General features: G+C 33.0%; 5 protein-coding genes across 5 annotated transcripts; 2 read left to right on the plus strand and 3 right to left on the minus strand.

The window, feature by feature from the left end:
* Window positions 1-10: 10 nt before the first annotated feature.
* On the plus strand, window positions 11-3,293 carry TRIADDRAFT_58005 (uncharacterized protein; the record flags this gene model as incomplete). Its single annotated transcript, XM_002113962.1, has 9 exons — window positions 11-114; window positions 624-651; window positions 1,405-1,455; window positions 1,738-1,837; window positions 2,364-2,476; window positions 2,609-2,654; window positions 2,869-2,941; window positions 3,017-3,064; window positions 3,146-3,293. The coding sequence occupies 9 exons, from the start codon at window positions 11-13 to the stop codon at window positions 3,291-3,293; spliced, it is 711 nt and encodes a 236-aa protein (XP_002113998.1).
* Window positions 3,294-4,366: 1,073 nt separating this feature from the next.
* On the minus strand, window positions 4,367-6,626 carry TRIADDRAFT_58006 (uncharacterized protein; the record flags this gene model as incomplete). Its single annotated transcript, XM_002114281.1, has 5 exons — window positions 4,367-4,531; window positions 4,678-4,770; window positions 5,516-5,631; window positions 5,967-6,065; window positions 6,494-6,626. The coding sequence occupies 5 exons, from the start codon at window positions 6,624-6,626 to the stop codon at window positions 4,367-4,369; spliced, it is 606 nt and encodes a 201-aa protein (XP_002114317.1).
* Window positions 6,627-7,606: 980 nt separating this feature from the next.
* On the minus strand, window positions 7,607-9,256 carry TRIADDRAFT_58007 (uncharacterized protein; the record flags this gene model as incomplete). Its single annotated transcript, XM_002114282.1, has 5 exons — window positions 7,607-7,771; window positions 7,928-8,029; window positions 8,257-8,372; window positions 8,487-8,585; window positions 9,124-9,256. 5 exons carry the CDS (start codon window positions 9,254-9,256, stop codon window positions 7,607-7,609), a joined length of 615 nt encoding a protein of 204 aa, XP_002114318.1.
* Window positions 9,257-9,978: 722 nt separating this feature from the next.
* Window positions 9,979-11,743, plus strand: TRIADDRAFT_64073 (expressed hypothetical protein; the record flags this gene model as incomplete). Its single annotated transcript, XM_002113963.1, has 5 exons — window positions 9,979-10,111; window positions 10,359-10,457; window positions 10,839-10,954; window positions 11,104-11,208; window positions 11,427-11,743. 5 exons carry the CDS (start codon window positions 9,979-9,981, stop codon window positions 11,589-11,591), a joined length of 618 nt encoding a protein of 205 aa, XP_002113999.1. The 3' UTR covers window positions 11,592-11,743.
* A 561-nt stretch (window positions 11,744-12,304) lies between these two features.
* On the minus strand, window positions 12,305-19,744 carry TRIADDRAFT_58009 (uncharacterized protein; the record flags this gene model as incomplete). Its single annotated transcript, XM_002114283.1, has 22 exons — window positions 12,305-12,407; window positions 12,680-12,753; window positions 12,862-12,999; window positions 13,247-13,387; window positions 13,517-13,591; window positions 13,724-13,873; window positions 13,989-14,121; window positions 14,586-14,675; window positions 14,762-14,858; window positions 14,995-15,036; window positions 15,153-15,198; window positions 15,296-15,375; window positions 15,817-15,889; window positions 16,349-16,420; window positions 16,707-16,845; window positions 17,321-17,356; window positions 17,474-17,583; window positions 17,759-17,883; window positions 18,283-18,357; window positions 18,570-18,696; window positions 18,794-18,935; window positions 19,692-19,744. The coding sequence occupies 22 exons, from the start codon at window positions 19,742-19,744 to the stop codon at window positions 12,305-12,307; spliced, it is 2,121 nt and encodes a 706-aa protein (XP_002114319.1).
* Window positions 19,745-20,800: the final 1,056 nt, after the last annotated feature.

Consider the following 20,800-nt stretch of genomic DNA (forward strand, 5'->3'; position numbering starts at 1 on the left):
TACAGTTAAAATGACCAGTAAAAATTTGGCGATAGACGCTTTGCTAGTATCAGCAATGAACGACGATGACCCAGGAAAGGGACAGTATGGTATGGAACGGAACGATATGGTACGGTACGGTACGGTACCCATGACATGACCAGTCGTTAGACTTACGTCGTCGCCGACACAATCTAATACTGAATCATATACAAAATAGACTTTTATGAGTACCATGATAGCGCGATCTTAAAAGAAATTATCCTTTATCTATACTATAACTGGGAACTAGTGAATCAACATCATGATAGTGCTTAGACTCAAGTGAGACAAATGCATTGGGAAAGGCGATTACGCGCCAAGGTCAAATCCAACTTAATCGGGATAAGGATTACAGGCTGGCTAATTCTAATTTCTCCCCTTTTTCTTCTCCAATCTCCATTTTCCTCTCTGCTAGGATATTATACAGGTTACTGTAACCATCCATGGCAGAAGTAACATCACCGATTTCCCCTTCTGAGTAAGTGGATTGTGCTTAGGCGTAGGTTAATTATTATCAATTGGATGATAGCATGTCCTTTTCCATCTTCATCATCAAGACGAACTAACCTGTTGATATCTTGTATTATGATCATGGCGAATAGGCTTCCTCGTGAATTTCATGGACCATTGGTAAGGATTGATGGTAGAAATAGTCAATCATGTCATCCTATTGTAATGTCTTACTTTCCATAAAACGTGTCCTAATCAGTATTGCTCATCAGCTCTCGGTACGGTAGATTAGATAATCTGCGGACATTACAGCCGATAGTTACAATTGAAATATTGATTGATTTTAACCTAATAATTGGATTTCATCATTCTTCAGCAACAAATTGACAAATGATATTCTACATGGCTAAGATTTATCCTATGTCTGCAATAGACTATCGGGCTACAAAATAGTGCATACTTTAGTCATAAATTTTGTAGTAAATTGATACTTTACACTATTATATTTTACTGCCAGGTCTTAGCGAGTAGTAGGAATTATTCCACCTTTCCTTGAACAGGTAGATGGATTATAATTATAATCAGTTTTATAGCTAGTAATCGTCCACAGATAGACAATAACTTACCATATAGCTAGTAATCGTCCTTGTACAAGTAACTTACCATTCTTGTATGTCACATGGACACACCATTTTATACCCACTTAGTAATTAATTATAATACATGACATCATCTACTTTACTATTAGGCCATCATTTTATCTTTCCTACAATCATGATAGATACAGTACAATAAAAGTGCGGTACAAACAATTACTGCTGTATGATCATGATGAAATACATGGTGCCAATTGGTTTAATAAAGCTTTGGTAATGATGGTATAGATGTAAGGGAAACTAATGTATCTAAAATGATTGCTTTACATTTTTACAGGTCAATGAAGATTCTATTGGTTTTCAATTTGATCGACGTCGTAGACGTCAGGTAAATTGCTTCCACTTTGATATCTTAAAGTAAAGAAATTGATACTGTACTTGGACTTGGATGTACTACGTAATACGTATAGCAATGTTTGCTACTGAATGACTGCTCGATTACTGTAAATAATACTGCAAAATAAATTAAAAAAAAGCCCTCCTGACATCATGATACTCGTATTGAATTGTGATAGCCAGTTATATTAAACATGACATTCACTTTACAAGGCTTTAACACCATCAATACAGATGAATTTAATCTACATTGTTGCATTGTATCGCATTTTAGGAAGGAATGAAACGTAAGAAACGGCGACCATCTAGCTTTCACATGAACAAGAGTGAATCAGCATCAATTGCAGATCATGTTCTGCAAAGTATATCTAAAAGTAAGTACACGATCTATCTTTCCAATCATTAAATAATGATGGTAACTATTAGCTACTTTTGTTTCGGTATTCAATCAACTTTAATGTGCATTAACATTATTCCATATCTCGCCTAAGCAAGATAAATACATCGTGCCAATGGACAATGCTCTGCATAGTATTTTATACATGTTAAAATCGAGCTCAATGCCGGTAGTTCATGATTCTATAATGATACTTACTCAAAAATCGCACGTTATTAACACGATCGCTAACAAATTACATTAGTAAATGCAGTCAATATTAGTTATGATCAATTTTATATCAGTAAAGTATGATTTACTAGTAGATGCGATCGTGTGGAAGCTAAGAGTTGATACTTTTAACGCAGAGTAAGCGCATTGAAAATGTGTAGTAGGTGCTAATTACAATCACATCTTATGCGACAAATTATCATACAATTAATTATTCACTGAATAAACTAGCCTAATCCTCAAAATAGTGTTAAGATAGTCAAACATCTTACATGTTCTGTATGAAAACACAGGTAATGTGGAAGCGGAAACCCAGCAAGTTGAATCAAAGAAAGAAAATCCGAATGAGATTGTTACGACACCTATTGCTGAGAAACTAATGAGTATCGTCCGAGATGTTTTGAATGTAAGCCAAGCAGAATAACGTTTTCCTAACTTGGATTTAGAAGTGATGTCTGTTTTAAGCCACAGCTATTATATATATATATTATTGTACTTTCTTATATTTTGATTTCAATTTTTATTGATTCACTTATAGGAAAGTTTAATTGAGATATCGGCACAAATTGACTTTCAAAGTGATGGTAAGTAAATCTGTTATGCTGTCATCAATATATTACGTACATTACGTACTTGTCAATAAAGCAATAATTTACTCAATAATCTAGCAGTATTACTAGTATTATAGTCAAGATCCATTTTCACCTTTCCTTTAAATTAATAGCATTACCTAAAGTTAATCTATTGAAATGTTTAAATAACAAAATAACATATTTTGGGTTCTTATTGATCATATAGACACAGAAAAAGTTTCAAATGATGTTCTGGAAAATATTACAGCTGAACATATACAACGTTTATTAATAGAGATGTAAGACTATCGTGACTTAAAGATAATGTAAACTTTGAGACATTTCCTGCAGATATGGCATTACATTTCTTTCAGGCAACAACAAGATGAAGTTCGCCAAATTCTTACCGAAAGGATTAATTGGTGTGTTTTTATAACATTTTGCAACGATTCAGTGCGCTGAAAATTTTATCCGTTTTGTTTATATATTTCATACTATGTTAGTATTAAAAATGAACAAGATGATTGGAAAAATTACGAAAAAGGACTAGCAGATCAAGCACAAACACAAAAAGATGAGCTTGAAAAGTTTGTAACATTTTATCTTAAAGAAGAATCAACAAGTGTTCGTATCGATGTAATTAGCTATTAATCACGTCTGTCTGTATATTGGCGATTAGACCAATAGACCTGGTATCTTTAGAAAAAGACATACTCCCTGAATATCAACAACTTCTATCTTCAAACCTGGACTGTGAAAAGTTACTGAAAGAACTTGATGAAAAGAGATCTAAACTTAGTTTTGAGGTATTCTATTAAATCAGTCATAATTGTAAGTATGGTTTGTAGATACAACACCTTTTGAAATGCCCGTTAAATAATTTTAGTTAAAGAAACTGAGAGATGAAACATTAAGCATGGCTACTGAGATTATTCCTCAATGCGAAGAAATACAGGACCAGTTTGAAAGTTGTGGTGAGTGTAATTGCAAATACGAGTATGAGAATCGTAGTGAACAAATAGCATTGATACAAGTATTTTTAACATTAATTAGTACGATAAGTAACGACATAAAATCTGTTAGTGTGCAGATTTAGACTTAAATTACAATACTATGTATGCTAATACTCTTTGTTTCTTCTAAAGTTGGAAATCTACCCAGTACAACTACAGCAAAAGAACTAATGCAGAACATACTGGATGAATCGAGCCAGATACAATGATGGAAATAATTGTTTGCGAAGGTTGTCTATAGCTTTACACATATGAGGCTGATATATTACAGTCAACTGCTACGCATAGTATATACTCTATAAATGTACAGCAAGTTCAGGTATTTGGTAACAAAATCCTAATTTACACTTCAATGTGTAATATTATACTATATAATGTAATTTAGTAAGGATATTCCGGCAATGATTGATAGCTTATTTGACAATTACCATCTTAATTTCATCAGCAATGTAAATTAAGCTACTGGAATCGATTTTATTATTTTTAATTAATATCATCAACGCAACAGGTCACTTAATGTCATGTGTAGTGCTGCTTAAACATTATTGATAATATCTTTATTGCACAACAGTGTACAGAAAATAAAAGTTTTCCACAATTTCCGAAGTAAATAATGGAGTGCTAAATGAACAGATTTTATAGTATTTCTCTCGTTCATTTTGTTGCATTGCTTTAACAGAGTAAATCTGATAGTCATGACTTATCAGCTATCTAGCATACTGATTTTGACCTTTTACTAAGCCAATCAGCAATTTTCTTATTATTTGCTATTCGATCGAATAGACTTTTCAATCGAGGGCAGTTCTCAAACAGGCTTTGATTTTGTTCTAATAAATATTCACTAATACAGAAAAATTCTAGATCGGCCAAAGTTATCTACAAGAATAGAGGTAAATTCATCATCATCATTGCTTTAGTATTCTTTACTTACTTATACAGTTATACTAATAGGGTACCATTTCAACATCATCGCAAAGATAAAACTTAAACTACGCACAAATTGGTAAAACTTCGTTGCTTACCGTGTTGCCAACCAAGTAGTCAGATTCTAGGCCTGCTTCCAAAGCCTTCAGCCATGTTGATTTATATTTGCAATAATCTTCTTGAAGATTTCGCTATATCAGTATTAAAATACGTTAACATTGGCAATACTCGTATACCATCAGGTATTTGACATTTTATGGAGGAAAATGAAATCGCAATACTTTTATAAATATAAAGATACGAATATACTACTATCATTGATTACATCCACAGATTCTTGTTTCCGAAAGCTGAATATTTGCTACGGGGATGTAGTATATAAATATGTTCTCTTGGTTTAAGATAATGTTGGATGATTTTTATGGTTAATGTTGAGGCATAAGGTTTTACAATTATTAGTATCACAATTTAGAGTCAAGTACAGTAATTTGTACATACTTGGTTGGTAGCAGCAAATCTAAAATTACACTCAAAAATTGATCTACAGTATGCTACTGTGTTACGGTCATTCTTAGTGGGAATTTTAATTACAAGAGAGCAGTCTGCCGTATAAAATCGATTTTACAAGCTGCCATATACCAATATACGTATGGCATGCATGCAAGTAAATAGTACATCATTGTATTTATTATGGTTATAGAGTACTGCATGTTAATATAGTGAAATTTTGCACTGCTGAATTTGTTGAGCGCTGCTGTGTATCGTACATCATATTCTTAAAGTGACGGGTTATAAGACTGCAGTATCATTTACTATTCCTTAAGGAATTAGTGCTCAAGATTAAATTCTTATTATACAGAAATGATCAGTTATGAAATAATTGGTTGAATAATCGTAAAATTATTTGGTGCCAACAACAATCAAACTTAAGCTGACCTTTTTTTCCTCATCTGGCTCGAATTGAGATGTAAACATTTTGGTAAACATTTCGTCGACGGAATAAGTTATCATGTCAATCTTGTACTTCTCCCAATTATTCTTGCCATGAAATCCTAATGCAAATATGATCAATCTTTAATCATACCAATGCCGTTAATAAACTAAGGTTTTACTTCTTATAATTCAAGCGTAAAGTATACTGTACATGTTTACAATACGCCACGCCACCTCTGCGCGATCAGAACTCATGTACCTGATTCTTTATCACAAATTTATCATTAGATGTGCAATCCTATTCGCACATACTATACGATATAATTATAACCACCATATTGAGCGTTATGAGGTACTTTTATTTGCTCATTACGCTATTATTTTTTATAGCAGATTTACAATGCGCATAGCAACTATGATCTTCCATTTAACTGTAGGGGTATTATTCACCTACCGAAAGTCAACGCTAAATAGCTTTCAATTGCAATGCTTTCGATAAAAACTTTACCATCCACTTCCAGAACTGGCAATCGGCGAAAAGGGTTCTTCACAGCTAATTTTAGTAGATAAATACAAAGTCATCACCCTTGAGCAGAATACTTATAAGTTATAATAGACTATGCCAAAGCTAATTTGATCATGCAATACAAATTTTTTTCAGCCAAAGTTATTGTACTCTAGTGGAGTCGTCAGCATAGTATACAAGTACGGTATACTGCACTTTTAACAGTTTAATGATCAAAATCTGCTGAATTATAATAGATTTAAAAGAAGTTAACGTTGTACAGTATAATGAATCCATCAAGGAAACGTCGGCATAAAGTCAGCTGTTAACCAGTTGCTACATACAATAGCAGACTGCAGCTGCCTTCTACAATGCAAAAGTTGCAATCACTAAAATCAGGAGAATACAATTTACATGTAGCATTTTATAAGCACCATCCAAATAGGATCAAATTCGACGATGATACAGTGCATTACTTTGTTTATAGGTGGGCCAATCTTCTTCGGAGATTCGTTCGTCAATAAATGGAACATCAGCTAAAACGAATAGGTAGCGTGCGACTTCCGCTCGTGCACGGATGTTAAAGTAGGTAAGTTTGTAAGTTGGCATGGTATTGTACGTATATTTATTTTTAATTAGTTAATGGCGCTATTTCACTTTAGATGCAAGTACTGTATATCTAAGATTACCAACCAAGATGAGCTCCTTGCAACTGTCTCCACACGGCCCATCAAATGACTGCTGCTGCATACCTAGCTACAATAACTGAAGAACTTTAATTCAAGAAGTCCTGTCCTGGCCGCCGTCCATTTGTTTCAATAGTAAATACAGTATAGAGTACTGGCAGCTTGACAAGTACGAACATGTTGCTAAGTTAACATTGTACATACTGTATTCATTTTCTCCACGTGATAGCTAGCTATTGCTGTACTAATTTTACTATTTGCATATCTGTGAGGGTTATGCTTGGGAGGAGTAGCTTCTATTTTTGTTGACAATACAGTATTCATATTTGATCTGCAGCTCAAAACATAGTTCGGATGGAAAATTGATAGCGGTAACATGTACGCTACTTTGATCTTATTCTTTGATGTATCGTTTTGTGGTAACGACAGCATAAGGTCGTTTCATCATAAGGTGCAATGCGAAAAAGAATTGAGTTAGGAGCTAAACCGATCGATAAATAGATCTATAATTGCCAATATGTTTATTATTTATTAAGACTCACACGACGTTCACAGAAATCAGTCGAATGTAAAAATGATTTCTCAAACATGTTCACTTGATCAATAATTAAATTAGAAGATAAGATTAAGTTATACTGTCTACGTCAGGTCTAGTCTACGATCCAAATGACAATAATTAACCACAATTTGTTGAGCTGTATTGAGTTTATTGGCACTTATAACTTAGAAGCAGCTCCAGGTCACGCATACTGCACATCGCCAAGAGCCAGAAATGCTAACATCATTACGATGACTGATTCATTTTATTAACTTATTACATGTATCCTACCATTGTAACCGCAATAGCAATATTTTTAAAATGACTACAGTAAAGTATGGTATCGTACTATTCCAATAAATGGATTAATAGTCTCTCTTTGGTCTTTTATTTCTCCATTCCGCGATTTCTTTGACATTAGCCACACGATCGAACAAAACCTTCAAACTAGGAAAATTGTCAAAGACATGCTCATCATCGTCCACTAAGTATTCAGCTCCACAAAAAAATTGGAGATCTGCCAAAGTTAACTAAAAGAAAAGATTAATATTTAGTAGATGTGTTAGCATATCATCCTCTCCTTAGTCTCTTATGCAAAATACATATATTGACCATCCGATATCAACAACGTTTTCCTGTCATATAGAGTCTAGAACGGTACTCGTTTGTCATTTGTAGCGACTTACCCTATCGCAAACCAAGTACTCGAATTTGTTACTTTGAAAAATTGCCTCCGTGGCCTTTAGCCAGACCGGAAGAAACTTTAAATAGTTATTCCTGCTAACTTCCTGCAGTAACATCAACATCAAATAAATATTGGATCGTAGTTCATAAATTGCCGTTCATTAGTGCATCCAAAATTATAATTATATATATATATATAATATTGAACCAATACGGCAAAGTATAACTGCTAAAAGCAGCCGTAAGCTGAAATTCTGCTCAAGTCAGCAAATAACTATGGCCGCATAGGCAAGAAATTATTTCTAGTCTTGTATGCTTCAAATATTCTAACCCTTCTCTTTTCATCTGTTTCAAACGCTGCTATCATATATTTTTCTATCAGATCCGTAACAGCGGACGACACCATATCAATCTGATATTTTTCGTAGTTATTGTTACCATGAAGACCTAATAGCAAATTAGGAATCGGATATAATTATTACTTACTTATTAATTTATATGGAAACTAGAATTCGAATTGATTGAGATAAATGCAATTTGCAAATACATAAACTGACGTACCGAAGGTTGCAGCTAAGTAATTCTCGATAGCTAAGCTTTCAATGAAGACTTTACCATCAATCTCTAAGCAGGGCAGCTGCTTAAAAGGATTCTTTACGGCTAATAACGATGATTGCAATAGTATTAGGAATAATAGCAAGAATTGCATTACATTGACATTACAGTACAAGTACGCGTGTACTGTGCAATATGTAACTGTTAAATTTGAGCAATGAATTTGATCGACATTACGTCTAACAAATGAGCTTTCTGCATGAATACAATTTCCAGTCTTGCTTTTTAGCCTGTATCATTCAAGGACTATTAGAAGACTCTCTCTTCTTCTAGTAGTCATTCAATCACTCTATGTTGATGTCTAATCATATTACAAGCTAGTGAAAATAAAAGACGTGCGGTTTTAAGCAGAAATTTTATAGTACCAATGGTTGGAGCTCATAAAAGAACCTGACGCAATCAGCATGTTTCACTATTCAAGAAGAGACACCGAAACGTGCCATATAGTACGTTACAGTAGATGGCACAACACAAAATTTGCAGTCATTGCAGATATCACCATAAGGGAAATACACGTAACATTTTAATATTTGGCACGGCTAGCTAAATATACATGGTTAAGCCGGCTGAGGCCTCTGCTTACTTGGTTTAATCTTGGGCCATTCTTCTTCGGTGAAACGTTCGTCGACATAATCAATACCTGCTACTGCTAAAATATAACGGCTGACTTCAGCTCGGCCACGAATATCAAAATAAGTAAGCTTATATGATGGCATCTTTGCAATTTGTTGGAATGCAGTAAAATCGAAGGATCACTGATATATGTAATTTAATGTACAGAAAGTACCAAAGTTAGAACGTTTCAGGAGAAAGAGCAAGCACCAAATAAATCAATGCAGCACAAGATCGAAAAAATGCTCCGACCGACCTTTTATTAAATTCAGAAAAGTTTCTTATGTGTTGATAAAATTACTGTACTGTACTATCTATCTGTCCATCTGTGGAGTACAGTACAGTACTGTACTGTAGTATACAGTACTTTCCACAAAAACTGCGCTGGCAGCGCAGCTAGTGCAGGACACTGCAGGTTGCTAAGAGCTCGGACTCGACTAAAGGGAATAATATTCCGATGCTGAAGGTTTAGGCACCTAAAACTAAACAAACTTCTATTTGTACGCGTATATTAATTAATTCTATTTATTTATTTATGCACAGTTAACCATTGAACTTGCAGAGTCAGGTGACAAGGTACCGCACAATACAGTAACTGCTATGTGGCATTGTGCACGTTTGTGTAAACCCACTGCGGCCTACAATTGCTACAATACTCCCTCCCTCATTTAGTGTGATAGTAAATAACGTCCTAGTTCACGCTGCCTCAGCTAGGCTAGTCTAATACTGCGCAAGGATTACCAACTTTTCATTTTACTCGTCTTTCTTCGTTGTAAGCTTTGCAGGTTGTTTTTTCCAACGCGACGTTGACCAAGCTTGAATCAGAATGCCTCAATACAAATTAACTTATTTCGATATTCGCGCTCGTGCAGAAGTTGCTCGATATCTATTTGCACTTGCTGGTGTCGAATATGAAGATAAGCGGGTCACACAGGAGGAATGGCAAAAGATGAAACCAAGTAAAACCCACATCAATGCCTAGCAATGTAGCAAATATGTTGTGTAATGTGTACCCTTGAATTCAAAACGATATTCTGCAATGATAATTTTAATTTTAATTTGCTAAATCGAGTTGGCTAGAAAAAATCCATATCATAATTGAAATCAATAATTATAATTGCTTCAGTCAAGAAAGCTGAAACAAATGCAGTCAACTTCCTTAATGATATTTACTGGTGTTAACGCCTTTAATTCTAATAAATGTAGACGTCCCCAATCCATTCCGTCAACTACCAATTCTGGAAAAAGATGGGAATGTCATGATCCAAAGCAATGCAATTTCGAATTATCTTGCCATGGAATTTGGTAAGAGGAATCACTTTCATCATTTTAATCTGAAAGTTGTTGCGGGACAAAAACTAGAACGTGTGATAAAATGTACTTGATTGCAATATTCAATCTCACTTTAAACAACCAATGATCAGTAATGAGCTGCTCCCTACACGCTTTGTAGTCCGTAACTGTTCATGCCACACTGTAAATTTTAATATAATTAATTAATTAATCAGAAGCTGTTATTGGCTCTAGGAAATGCTGTAGTTTCTATGTATGCAATTCACTACTTTCAATAACAAATTACAGACTTTTGCTTTACGTTGACTTAGCTCTTGAACATCGAGCTATCAAGTCTCTTTGTTCGTCCACATGCTAACTTTTCATGAACTATAACATCAACAATCTCAATAGGTTTCCATGGAAATGATAACATGGAAAAGTATAAAATTGAAATGGTTGGAGAAAGTATTTATGACATGTCAAAGGCAATGATGACGGCGAATTTCGAAAAAGATGAGGAAAAAAAGGTAGCATATCGTACCCTTTTCAAGTAGACCCTATCATTACGTATATCGTCTGCATCTATCAATAATTATAATATACTACATTACACTATGCAACCAAAGGTAACTTCATATATAATACTTCCATTCAAAGTATGATTGACATTTTTTAGGCCAAGCTAACAGAAGACTTCTATGGTACTTTTCTACCTAAATGGTTATCTGCAATGGAAAAGATTCTAAAAGAAAGCACTGGTGACTATTTCGTCGGCAATAGGGTACGTTATTAAAATAGATTATTTGTATTGGCTACCTATGTCTGCCTCTATTGTCAATCAAGAATACCTACGATGCTGTAGATTGATTGGATTGTGTGAATTCAATAATATTTTATGCAAATAGATAAATGAGTTCAACTTTAATCTAATTTGAATTATAAGGTAAAATAGCAGAACGATAGATAGGTAAATAACCTTATCCCCTTCTGATATTTTAGATCACCTTGGCTGACGTTGGATTTATTTTCTCCTGTGATTATCTTCTCGCTGCTAAACCTGATGCTTTTAAAGATCACCCGGGACTTAGTGGATTATATGATCGTTTGGCTGCTAACCCTAAGATCGCAGATTGGCGGAAGAATAGACCTCAAACAATGTTCTAATCTAACAGATACAGAAATATAAAGCGACGTAATTTTGAGTAATTGCATTTTCGTTTAGGGATGCAATTTTAATTATCAATAGTTTGTCTTTCTCTTTCTCGTGTTCTTCGTGAAAGTATGAAAATCTTTGAAATAAATGGTACGACTTAAAACCTCTCCGGCAGTAATCTTCGTATGGTTATTATTAGAAATGACAGTAATTTTATGGCCCTATGACTTGACTCTACACTGTAGTATAATAAAGCCTGTTCAAGAGAAATTTTTCGATTTCAGAAAGTTGGTTCAACTTTTGCTAATTTTGAACGCATTCTTATCACATAAAAAATTGTAATTGATGAATTTCAACAATCTGATCAACATTATCATACAATTAAAGGAAAATTAACCTTTGACGACTCCGAACTTAAACAGCTCATAATAATCATTCAGTTTTGGCATGAATGCGAATTACCCATTTATCACGGTATTTTTGCACCGAATTAAGACAAAATATATAATACTTTTAAATTATGTCTTCTTTAAGGGTTAAATTTATTATTATAGTTTTCGTATTAACTCAGGTGTAGTACAAGTTCATTATTAACCGCCAATCAAATCAAAACATGCTACTACACATAGCATAATATCAACTTGACATAACCAAAACATAAAAGGCTAAAGTTAGAAATAAGTAAACAATTTTGCGCAAAGATATTTTTATCCAAAAATGAAGGTTATGCATCTTTACTGGCTGGAATAACATAATTTTGTAGAAAATTTATCATATCGCTATTTTCGAGATCTGTTTCAAGGAAACGGTCTACAATTGTTGAGTATCTAAAGGAAGTTAAAACCATAAAAAATGTTAAGTTAGATAATAACAGAACAACTTACTATTGCCCCTATAATACTTTACGGAAGTTAAGACGATATTGTACACTGTACAGACCTAAATCTATGGAAGAACTAGTCTCGACTGATATATATATATTATACAGTATATATATATATATATACAAAAAAAACTAGATAATTTTACTCTAATAAATTATTGGTGAATCAGTCAGGCGTAACCGTTAAATGTAATCTACAGTTCCGTAGTGTGATACATTTTTAATCGCTCCGCAGTAGATTCTGAACCACTTCGGGTAATTGCATCTCCCTGGATTATCGCCTCGGCAATCTGTGATTTAAATAATAGTACACGTATTTTAGAATTGAAAAGTAGTAGAGTGATCTATGTACATGTCGTGCATTAGTCAAAGCACGAAAAGTGAATTTTCCAAACTACTTCTCTGCCTCGAGATAGGACATGAGTTGGAATATGAGCTACAGCTGCTACGTGATACGCTAGACTTCTAGAAGATAACCCATCCAATAGCTGATACAAGTATGCAATGTTGTCTTTTTCTATCAAGGTATCCATTGTCTATGTAAGATGGGTAATAAATAGGTTAAAAAATATTTTTTTAAAGTCGTAAAGTCTATATCCTACACGATAATTTACTCCATTCATTAACTTCTCATAGTAAAATGAAAATAACACCATTAATTTAGTAATACATCAGAATTTCATATTTTATATCTTAGTTTATATTAATTAATTAAATTAAACTAAGTCTATGTATAACGTCGACAAAAGAAATAAAAATTTTCAAAATACGTTTAATACGTACCTGATACTTTAAAAGATCTGATTGTGGTAGAATATTATGTTTCTGAATGCTAGTAAAGTGAGTTGATATTAAAATTTTTGGTGGACATCTTTTCTCCAGCCAAAATTCAATAATGGCAATTGTAAGGCTTAAACCATCGATCTATATCACGTTTCATTGCAAATAAAAGGTCGGTTTTATATTCTATAGATAATTTCGAGTTGGCAACTTCTATACGTAAATTCGAGATATAATTCATAGAAATCTTTACGTAAGAAGGATTTAACTAACTGGAGAAGTAAATTTTCCGAATTCGTCAATTAATATTAAAGATTTTTCGGTCGCACCCATCAAGCTAGTGGCAATCTAATTATTTTATAACAGATAGCATTTGGACATTAATCAATGAACTAGTTATGGTAAAGAATAAAGATACAGTAGAATAATGCGATATCTTCGAATATGTTGTACGGTAAGATTTCTGCGATCGAGGTTTACCTCCGTTAATTCAATTGCAAATGCTGATAAGTTTACGGAAATCGTCTCGTGAGTTTGGATTCGAGTATAAATTCTATCTGAAATGCCAATTTCAGCCTCCTCTGCTGGAACAAAACTCCCGATATGTGCCATATATACTATTAGACCGACCTTACGGGGATATAATTAAAGTATTGAAATAGAACTATTTTCAGTTATTCCATCTTTTGATGTGATAGTTAAACTTATATCAGTACCATACATTGAGTGTTTATTTGTTTAGTACCTGTTTCAGATACACACTCTTTCCACTGGCGTTAGGACCGGTGATAATGTTAATTCTGTCTTTTTGTTCCTCTATATATGTATCATTCGGAATGAATTTTCCGGGATCAAGGCAACATTCTTGGAGAGGATGCCTATAAAATTTGACGTTGACGCAAAGAATATTTTATTATACCTTAGCTAAACTCTAATAAAGAAAACAGAGTCTTCATTTATGTAAGACCGTATTGCTGATGATTTACTTATTATATTGAATAGAGTAAAAGTTTACAGTTAATAAATAATTTGCTATATGCACAGTACTATGGTATCAGGTTGCACTTCGATATATTCATTAGCTATGAGAAAGTCAGTAAATATAGCGTGACATCTCACTTACTATGTAAACTTTATAACACAATATAATTTAATCTTAGTTTATCTAGCAATCCATATGAAAGACATACAGACACTTGAATTAATATTTAGCATACAAAAGTTGCACAACTGACACAAACTACGATATGATTGTTATAACATCACAGGTACACTTTACTATAGCACTAAGCGCTAAATAAAATTAGTAGTACTATTGCTGAGCTATAGGTAATGAACCTACCTTCCCTTTTTAATAGCTATTTTATTTGCTTCAGTTAACTTTGGACGAATGAAATTATTTTGCTTAGCTAAAATCGTCAGGGCAATAAGACTAACACAAAATAGCATGGGATTTTACAACCACTTCATTGAGCACAGTACACAAAATACAACTGTATAGATATCTGTGATATCTACCAATCTAATTCGGCGATTTTTTCGAGTAAAGAGAGAATATCATCTTTATGTTGTAATACTACTTCCTGCAGCTGAAGCATAATTTCTATTTCTTTATCTACAATATAATGGATATAGTGTAAGGATTCAAGCCATCACTCAGCCCATCTGTCTATACATGCGGTCACATTTGTTGATAACCAGTAAATAAGTGTAATAATGAGTGGATATAAAATTCGCATTTTATTTCTCACCTAGTAATCTACATTGAGTATCTCCTAAGGATTCATCCAGTTCTGAACATAAAGATTATTTTAAGAATTTATTAAATAAAGTATGGAGTATCAATGTCTAATCAAGCGTGAAATATGATATTCCAGACTATCGCCATTCCTTAAATTAATAACTGTACCTTTGGTAAGAGGGCTCTTATAGTACGCCACATCGTTGGAAACAAACTAATACCGAAGCGTAAAAATAAGCAAATAGAGTTTGTTCAGGTAGATATAAAAAATTGTAGCATAATCATTATATGCATTTACTTGAATAACTTACCATAAAGTCGAGGCCATCAATAAGGAAATCACTTTCAGAAGCATAAATGATAATTTTGCGATGGCTAACATGAATCCAAGCTGATTAAAAGATGATAGGATTTATAGATATCATTCTGATATAGCGAGCGATACGGTAAAAAATATAACATAGGATAATATCGATTTTATTAATAAAGAAAACACATTTAAATTGAAATTAATTAAAATTATTGTTTTCAAACTTTAGTGCTTCTGCTTGCGATTGATTTCTAGTTTAATGTTAAAATAAATAATCAAAAAAGTTATTACAAGTAAATCGTGTGTAGAAGGACCTGTGGCAAGTAGATAACGCTGCATTCATGGACTTGATTATCTAGTCTCTCTAATTCTTTCGAAGCCACCTTAGTCAAAATTTCTGGTAATCTATTGTATGTACGCCTATCTTTAATAATTATATCAGACACAGAGGGAAGTTAGTTGGGCAACAGTTATTAGACTAGCTATACTGTATTTAGTTTTTATTATTTGAAGTAAAATCACCGTTATCAAATTGAGTATCTTTGCCAGGTCTGATAATGAATCGTTTCTGCTTTTTAGATTCTTGGAGGTCAATCTAAAAAGATTTTATTTGATACTTTTTCAATATAAAAGTAATAACGAATTTTTACCTCGAATTAGACAGTTTAAAATTCTCCGTTAGAGTGATTTAATTGATACTTATCAGGTCTATAACTTCTCTGATAGACGATACCGTGTCGGAGATAATCTTCGCAAGATTTTGATTTGTGCCTGTAGTGCAAATTTTAACAATCTAGAAGTTGAACAATTGGAAACGTTAAGCATAAAAATCTTATTAGCTAATATCAAAGAGTTCATTAATTCTAATTAATAAAATTCTACTTTCAGGGAACAACTCTTAAGCTTCGAATTATAATTCATTATGATTAATATTTTTTAGCCGTTTTTCACATTCTTAAAATACAGCTTTCTAAGTTAATAATTAAGGTAAGCTAAGATATTAATAGTTTAATTAACCTAGATCATATAAATTGATTGTCAAAAGTTATCGTACCTCTTGAAATAGTGGTATAGACTGCGGTAAATGTTGGCTTAATTTTCCTATTTCAATCATTGCTTGTATAGTCTGCACGTAGTGAATATATTGATAATAGAAATAATTCTAATGTTTTAAGTTTCTAAAAGTGATATTATTGAATTTGCATACCGATGATATTAGTTTCCAATCCTCAATAGATATTTTAGCTATCATCATTCGAGAAATTATACGCTATAATGAACATGAGTATGTATGAGAGACGAAATTTGCGCATTTATTCCTAATTTCTCTTGCAGATCAATATGTACCATAATTACACCGTATTGCAATTATATTAAGGGATTATAATTTTACTTTCTATTACGATACATACTGATATATTCCTAATTTTTCTTATATGTAGATGCAGTTCCATTGCAACATCGTATTGTTGCACTCCTAAGAAATATGAGATGACGTCGTATCGCTTTCGTAATGCATTCATTTCACAGATAGGGCGGATAAACCATAACCTTATAAGAATGGAAGCAATTATGAAGAATTTAAATTCACTTGGATTTTAGTGAATATAAAGGATAATGCTTAATATTAAAACCTCAGAAGGCGGGATCCAATCGTAGATCGAGTATGATTTGCCATTTCTAAGACGGTAGTAATAGGATAAATAATTATATTGTTGATTGACTAGTTTTACTAATTTTTAAAGATTATTGTGATAATTGTGACTTTTATATTTAGATTTGACCGAATCTACCGAATAATTCACTACAGAGGCTTAAAGCCTACACAACTTCACATTTAAACTGAATAAAAAATAAGATAGCTAACTAAATAGAGAGAGCTTTTTATGATTATGTTCGATTTTATCTGGTGGACTTTGATCGTCGAAACAGAAAATCTGTAGAGCGCTAATTAGCAATTCGAAATAAAATTGTCATTAATATTTCTGAGTTATCCGGAAACTTTACTCAGAAACAGTGACGTTACCTAAATGTATGTTTATCGATGTGCATAACACCTGCTCTATAATGCGTAATAATAATTAGTTAACATCATTTACTAATGAATCAACAATTTAAGCAGCTAATGATCGAACTAGTTTACGAACAGGTAATATTTGTGTTATAAAATTTGACATACAACGAAAACATTTGCAAATCGACGACATGAATATGCGCCTCTGATTCGCTTAGTTGATTGCTGCCATGTTTATTTTCTAAGAATGTAATGAGTCCGCCAATGGCTGAAATCTATCAGAAAGAACGTGGATTATAAACTAGATGTAACGATTGGGACTCATTTTTGCCAAATGGCTAACACTGCAATTAATACAGTACTTGATATGGATTGGTTACTAAGACTTTAAAGTCGATAGATCAGTGCAAACTAGAGTATTATACTTATTATTTTACTCCATTATTGTACCATAGTAACGTTGTTGAATGAAAGTTTTGCTGATATTGTCATTAACTCCTCAATTTCTAGCATATCAGACTGATTACGGATGCGGCTAAGTAGCGAACCAATACGATGTTTTGCAGATTCTGACGCTTTATAGTTTTAAATAATATCATAATTATAAGGTATAGAGTTATTTTATGTGACTGTTAGCATTCATTTCCGTATGTTGTTAATATCGTATCTGCTAGGTTACTAGTGTACAATATTAATAAAAGTCTTGTTATTACAAAAGTATACTCAGACATTAGATCATCTATTCTAAACTAACAGAAGCTAGCTGTAGGTAAGACTTCAATTTTATAGAGGTCACTTTTATTGATTCGGCTATGTTCAGCTTTGATATCTTAAATAGGAAGTAAAGTGATATCAGAAGAATAATCAGCATCACTATATAGGATTTAGGTTAAAGACTGTGATGCAAAATTGTATAAATGTTTACTCTATCAACGTAATTTATTTGTCATGCTTTACAGATCGTTATTTTATACCTTCCAAAGCTTGATAGATTTTTGTATCTTGGCGTGCAAAAGTAAGCACAATATCTGGATCAATCTGAGTAATAGCTAGAGAAGTCAGAAGTTACTTCAATATTAAGATTAAAGACATCTATACGTTATACATGTACAGTACATGATTATTTATGATTAAGGTTAACTTATTAAATTCACTTAATATCCGTTGCTATATGGGTCATGGACGTATACTTTGTTTAATTTAAGTACTTTCAGAATAAACATGTTTTATATTACGTAAGTCCGATTTCAGTAAGTGCTACCTTTCCTTAGCATTGTAAAGTCTTCAGTTTCAACAATATCAGCACACATATTAATGATACAAGTCTCTGCATCATAAAATGCGACTCCAAGTTGACTGGATTTCCAGCAAACGCTCATTATTATGGGCTGTAATGATCGAGAAATAAATTTCCTCATGAGGACTTCTTCCTCTATTGACATAAGCTTGATTTAGCCTGTTTTTAATTGTATCAGAATAACTAACCGTTTTAGGTTGCACCTCGTCATCCATAAGTGAACCAGTATTGCTTGCGAAATCTATAGGGTGTATACCATCTGTCACATTTCGACCATGATTGCTGGATACTAAATTCTCTACATATGAACTTGGTCTCTGATTTAATTGGCTACCATGAATAGAAAACTCATCATTTGTGGTGGCTATATCGAAGAAATTGCTTTTACTATTGCTGCGGTCATTACTTGACTGTATTGTCAACCGAGATACTGTAGAAGATACACTAAACGGAGTTGAAATGAAAGGCTGTGAAGAAGTCATCCTGGAGTGAAGGAGATTTTCACTGTCTGTGAAAAATATCAAAAATTGAAATTCTGAGTACGATTACCAATTTTGCAAGTATGGCTCTACCAATACATGGTAAGAAAAAAACAACGTTTATTTACTTATCTGTATAATGAATTATCACCCAAGCATACATAGATACAATTTACTACCTATTAAATTACCTAATGATCAGATAAGATACCGTAAATGATTGAACGGAGAAGAAAGTCTTGGAATACGCATATAAAATGGCGAAGCGATTGATGTTTTAGGCTTTCACTGATTTCAGTGAAAGTAGAAGAATTGACGCATAAAAAGTGACTCAGCTTGAAACGATCACTGAAAAACGTGCGTACATTCCGGGTGTTACTAATATCAATTTCTACTGTGTTATATTACTTTAATATTTGACATTGGACAAGGTTAAATGTTCTGCTAAGTTTCACTAATGCACCCTGCCATTTGCAAGTCTTTCTTTATGAGATGGAGAGGAGGATTAGGCGAAATAGGATAGTTTGCGCTAGCTAGAGAGCATTTTCCCATGATATAGGAGAACTTTGTTAGGAATTATCAGCAATTCTCGATCTCTACTTCATACCTCTTATCCGTGCAGTAGAGGTCATCATTTTGAGTTTCACATCGAATCACCATTTGGTACTCTATGTTCACTGTAGGGTGGTTTCTACAATATCGAAAAACTTTCTTGGGGTAGAGGCCATAATTTGCATTACAATTATCGTATCAAATTTACTGTTTGATGCTCTACGAGAGAATATTATCCACGGTATAGGAGAACTCTATGAGGAATTACCGGTATTTAGCAATCCTTGAAATTGATCAGTGTGGCAAAGGCTATAAGTTGAAGGATCACATCAAAGCCACTGATACTCTGTAATCGATACGTAACAGAGATATTACGATGGAGTGCTATATCATCCATTACAGAGAGAATTTTTGATACTAGCTATTAGTAATTCTCGAGTTCCGTTTATGTGGTAGAGATCCTAATTTAAAATTTCTTATTAAAATTAAAGTTTGATATTTATTATGCTCGTTACGGAGTATACGAGGAAAATATAAGAGAACCTTATTAGCGATTACAGTAGTTCTTCACCTCCATCAATGAGGTAGAGGCCATAATTTTGAATATCATATCAAGCTCTTTAAAGATAACCTATTAGAGCTGATTATGGGCGACAATTTAGAAAAAATGGCAAATATACAGTTGCCATATATTGCATGAATGAACGAAAGTATTTATGTAAAATTTCGGAAGCAATGTTAAAAAGAATTTAATCAACTGTAAATAATTACGTATACTTGTATAGGTACGGTAGTTGTTCCATCATGAAATGCCAACAATAATTCTATTGATATGGGCAAAGTACAATTTTATTTTATCATTATTTTACTGACTAGGCCTCGTATGTTCAATATTTACTCCGGATTCAGCTGGTTTATTTTTTAACGAGAATATAAAAGGATAGTTGGCACAAATTGCAATCTACTAATACAATCTTATTTCGTTATCCTGCCTACAAATGGTGATTTTTAGGGCGTAGTTGTAAATTCTTGAAAAATTGTAATCTTTTCAGGTTTACTATACTCGTACACTGTATTAGTAGCGATGTTGCAATTCCTTGTATAAATGACATATCTATATATGCAGGAGATATTAAAATATATCGAGAATTAATGGTTTATCCG

Source organism: Trichoplax adhaerens, genomic scaffold (genome assembly GCF_000150275.1).
Source record: "Trichoplax adhaerens TRIADscaffold_7 genomic scaffold, whole genome shotgun sequence".
In the NCBI taxonomy this organism is placed as follows: domain Eukaryota; kingdom Metazoa; phylum Placozoa; class Uniplacotomia; order Trichoplacea; family Trichoplacidae; genus Trichoplax; species Trichoplax adhaerens.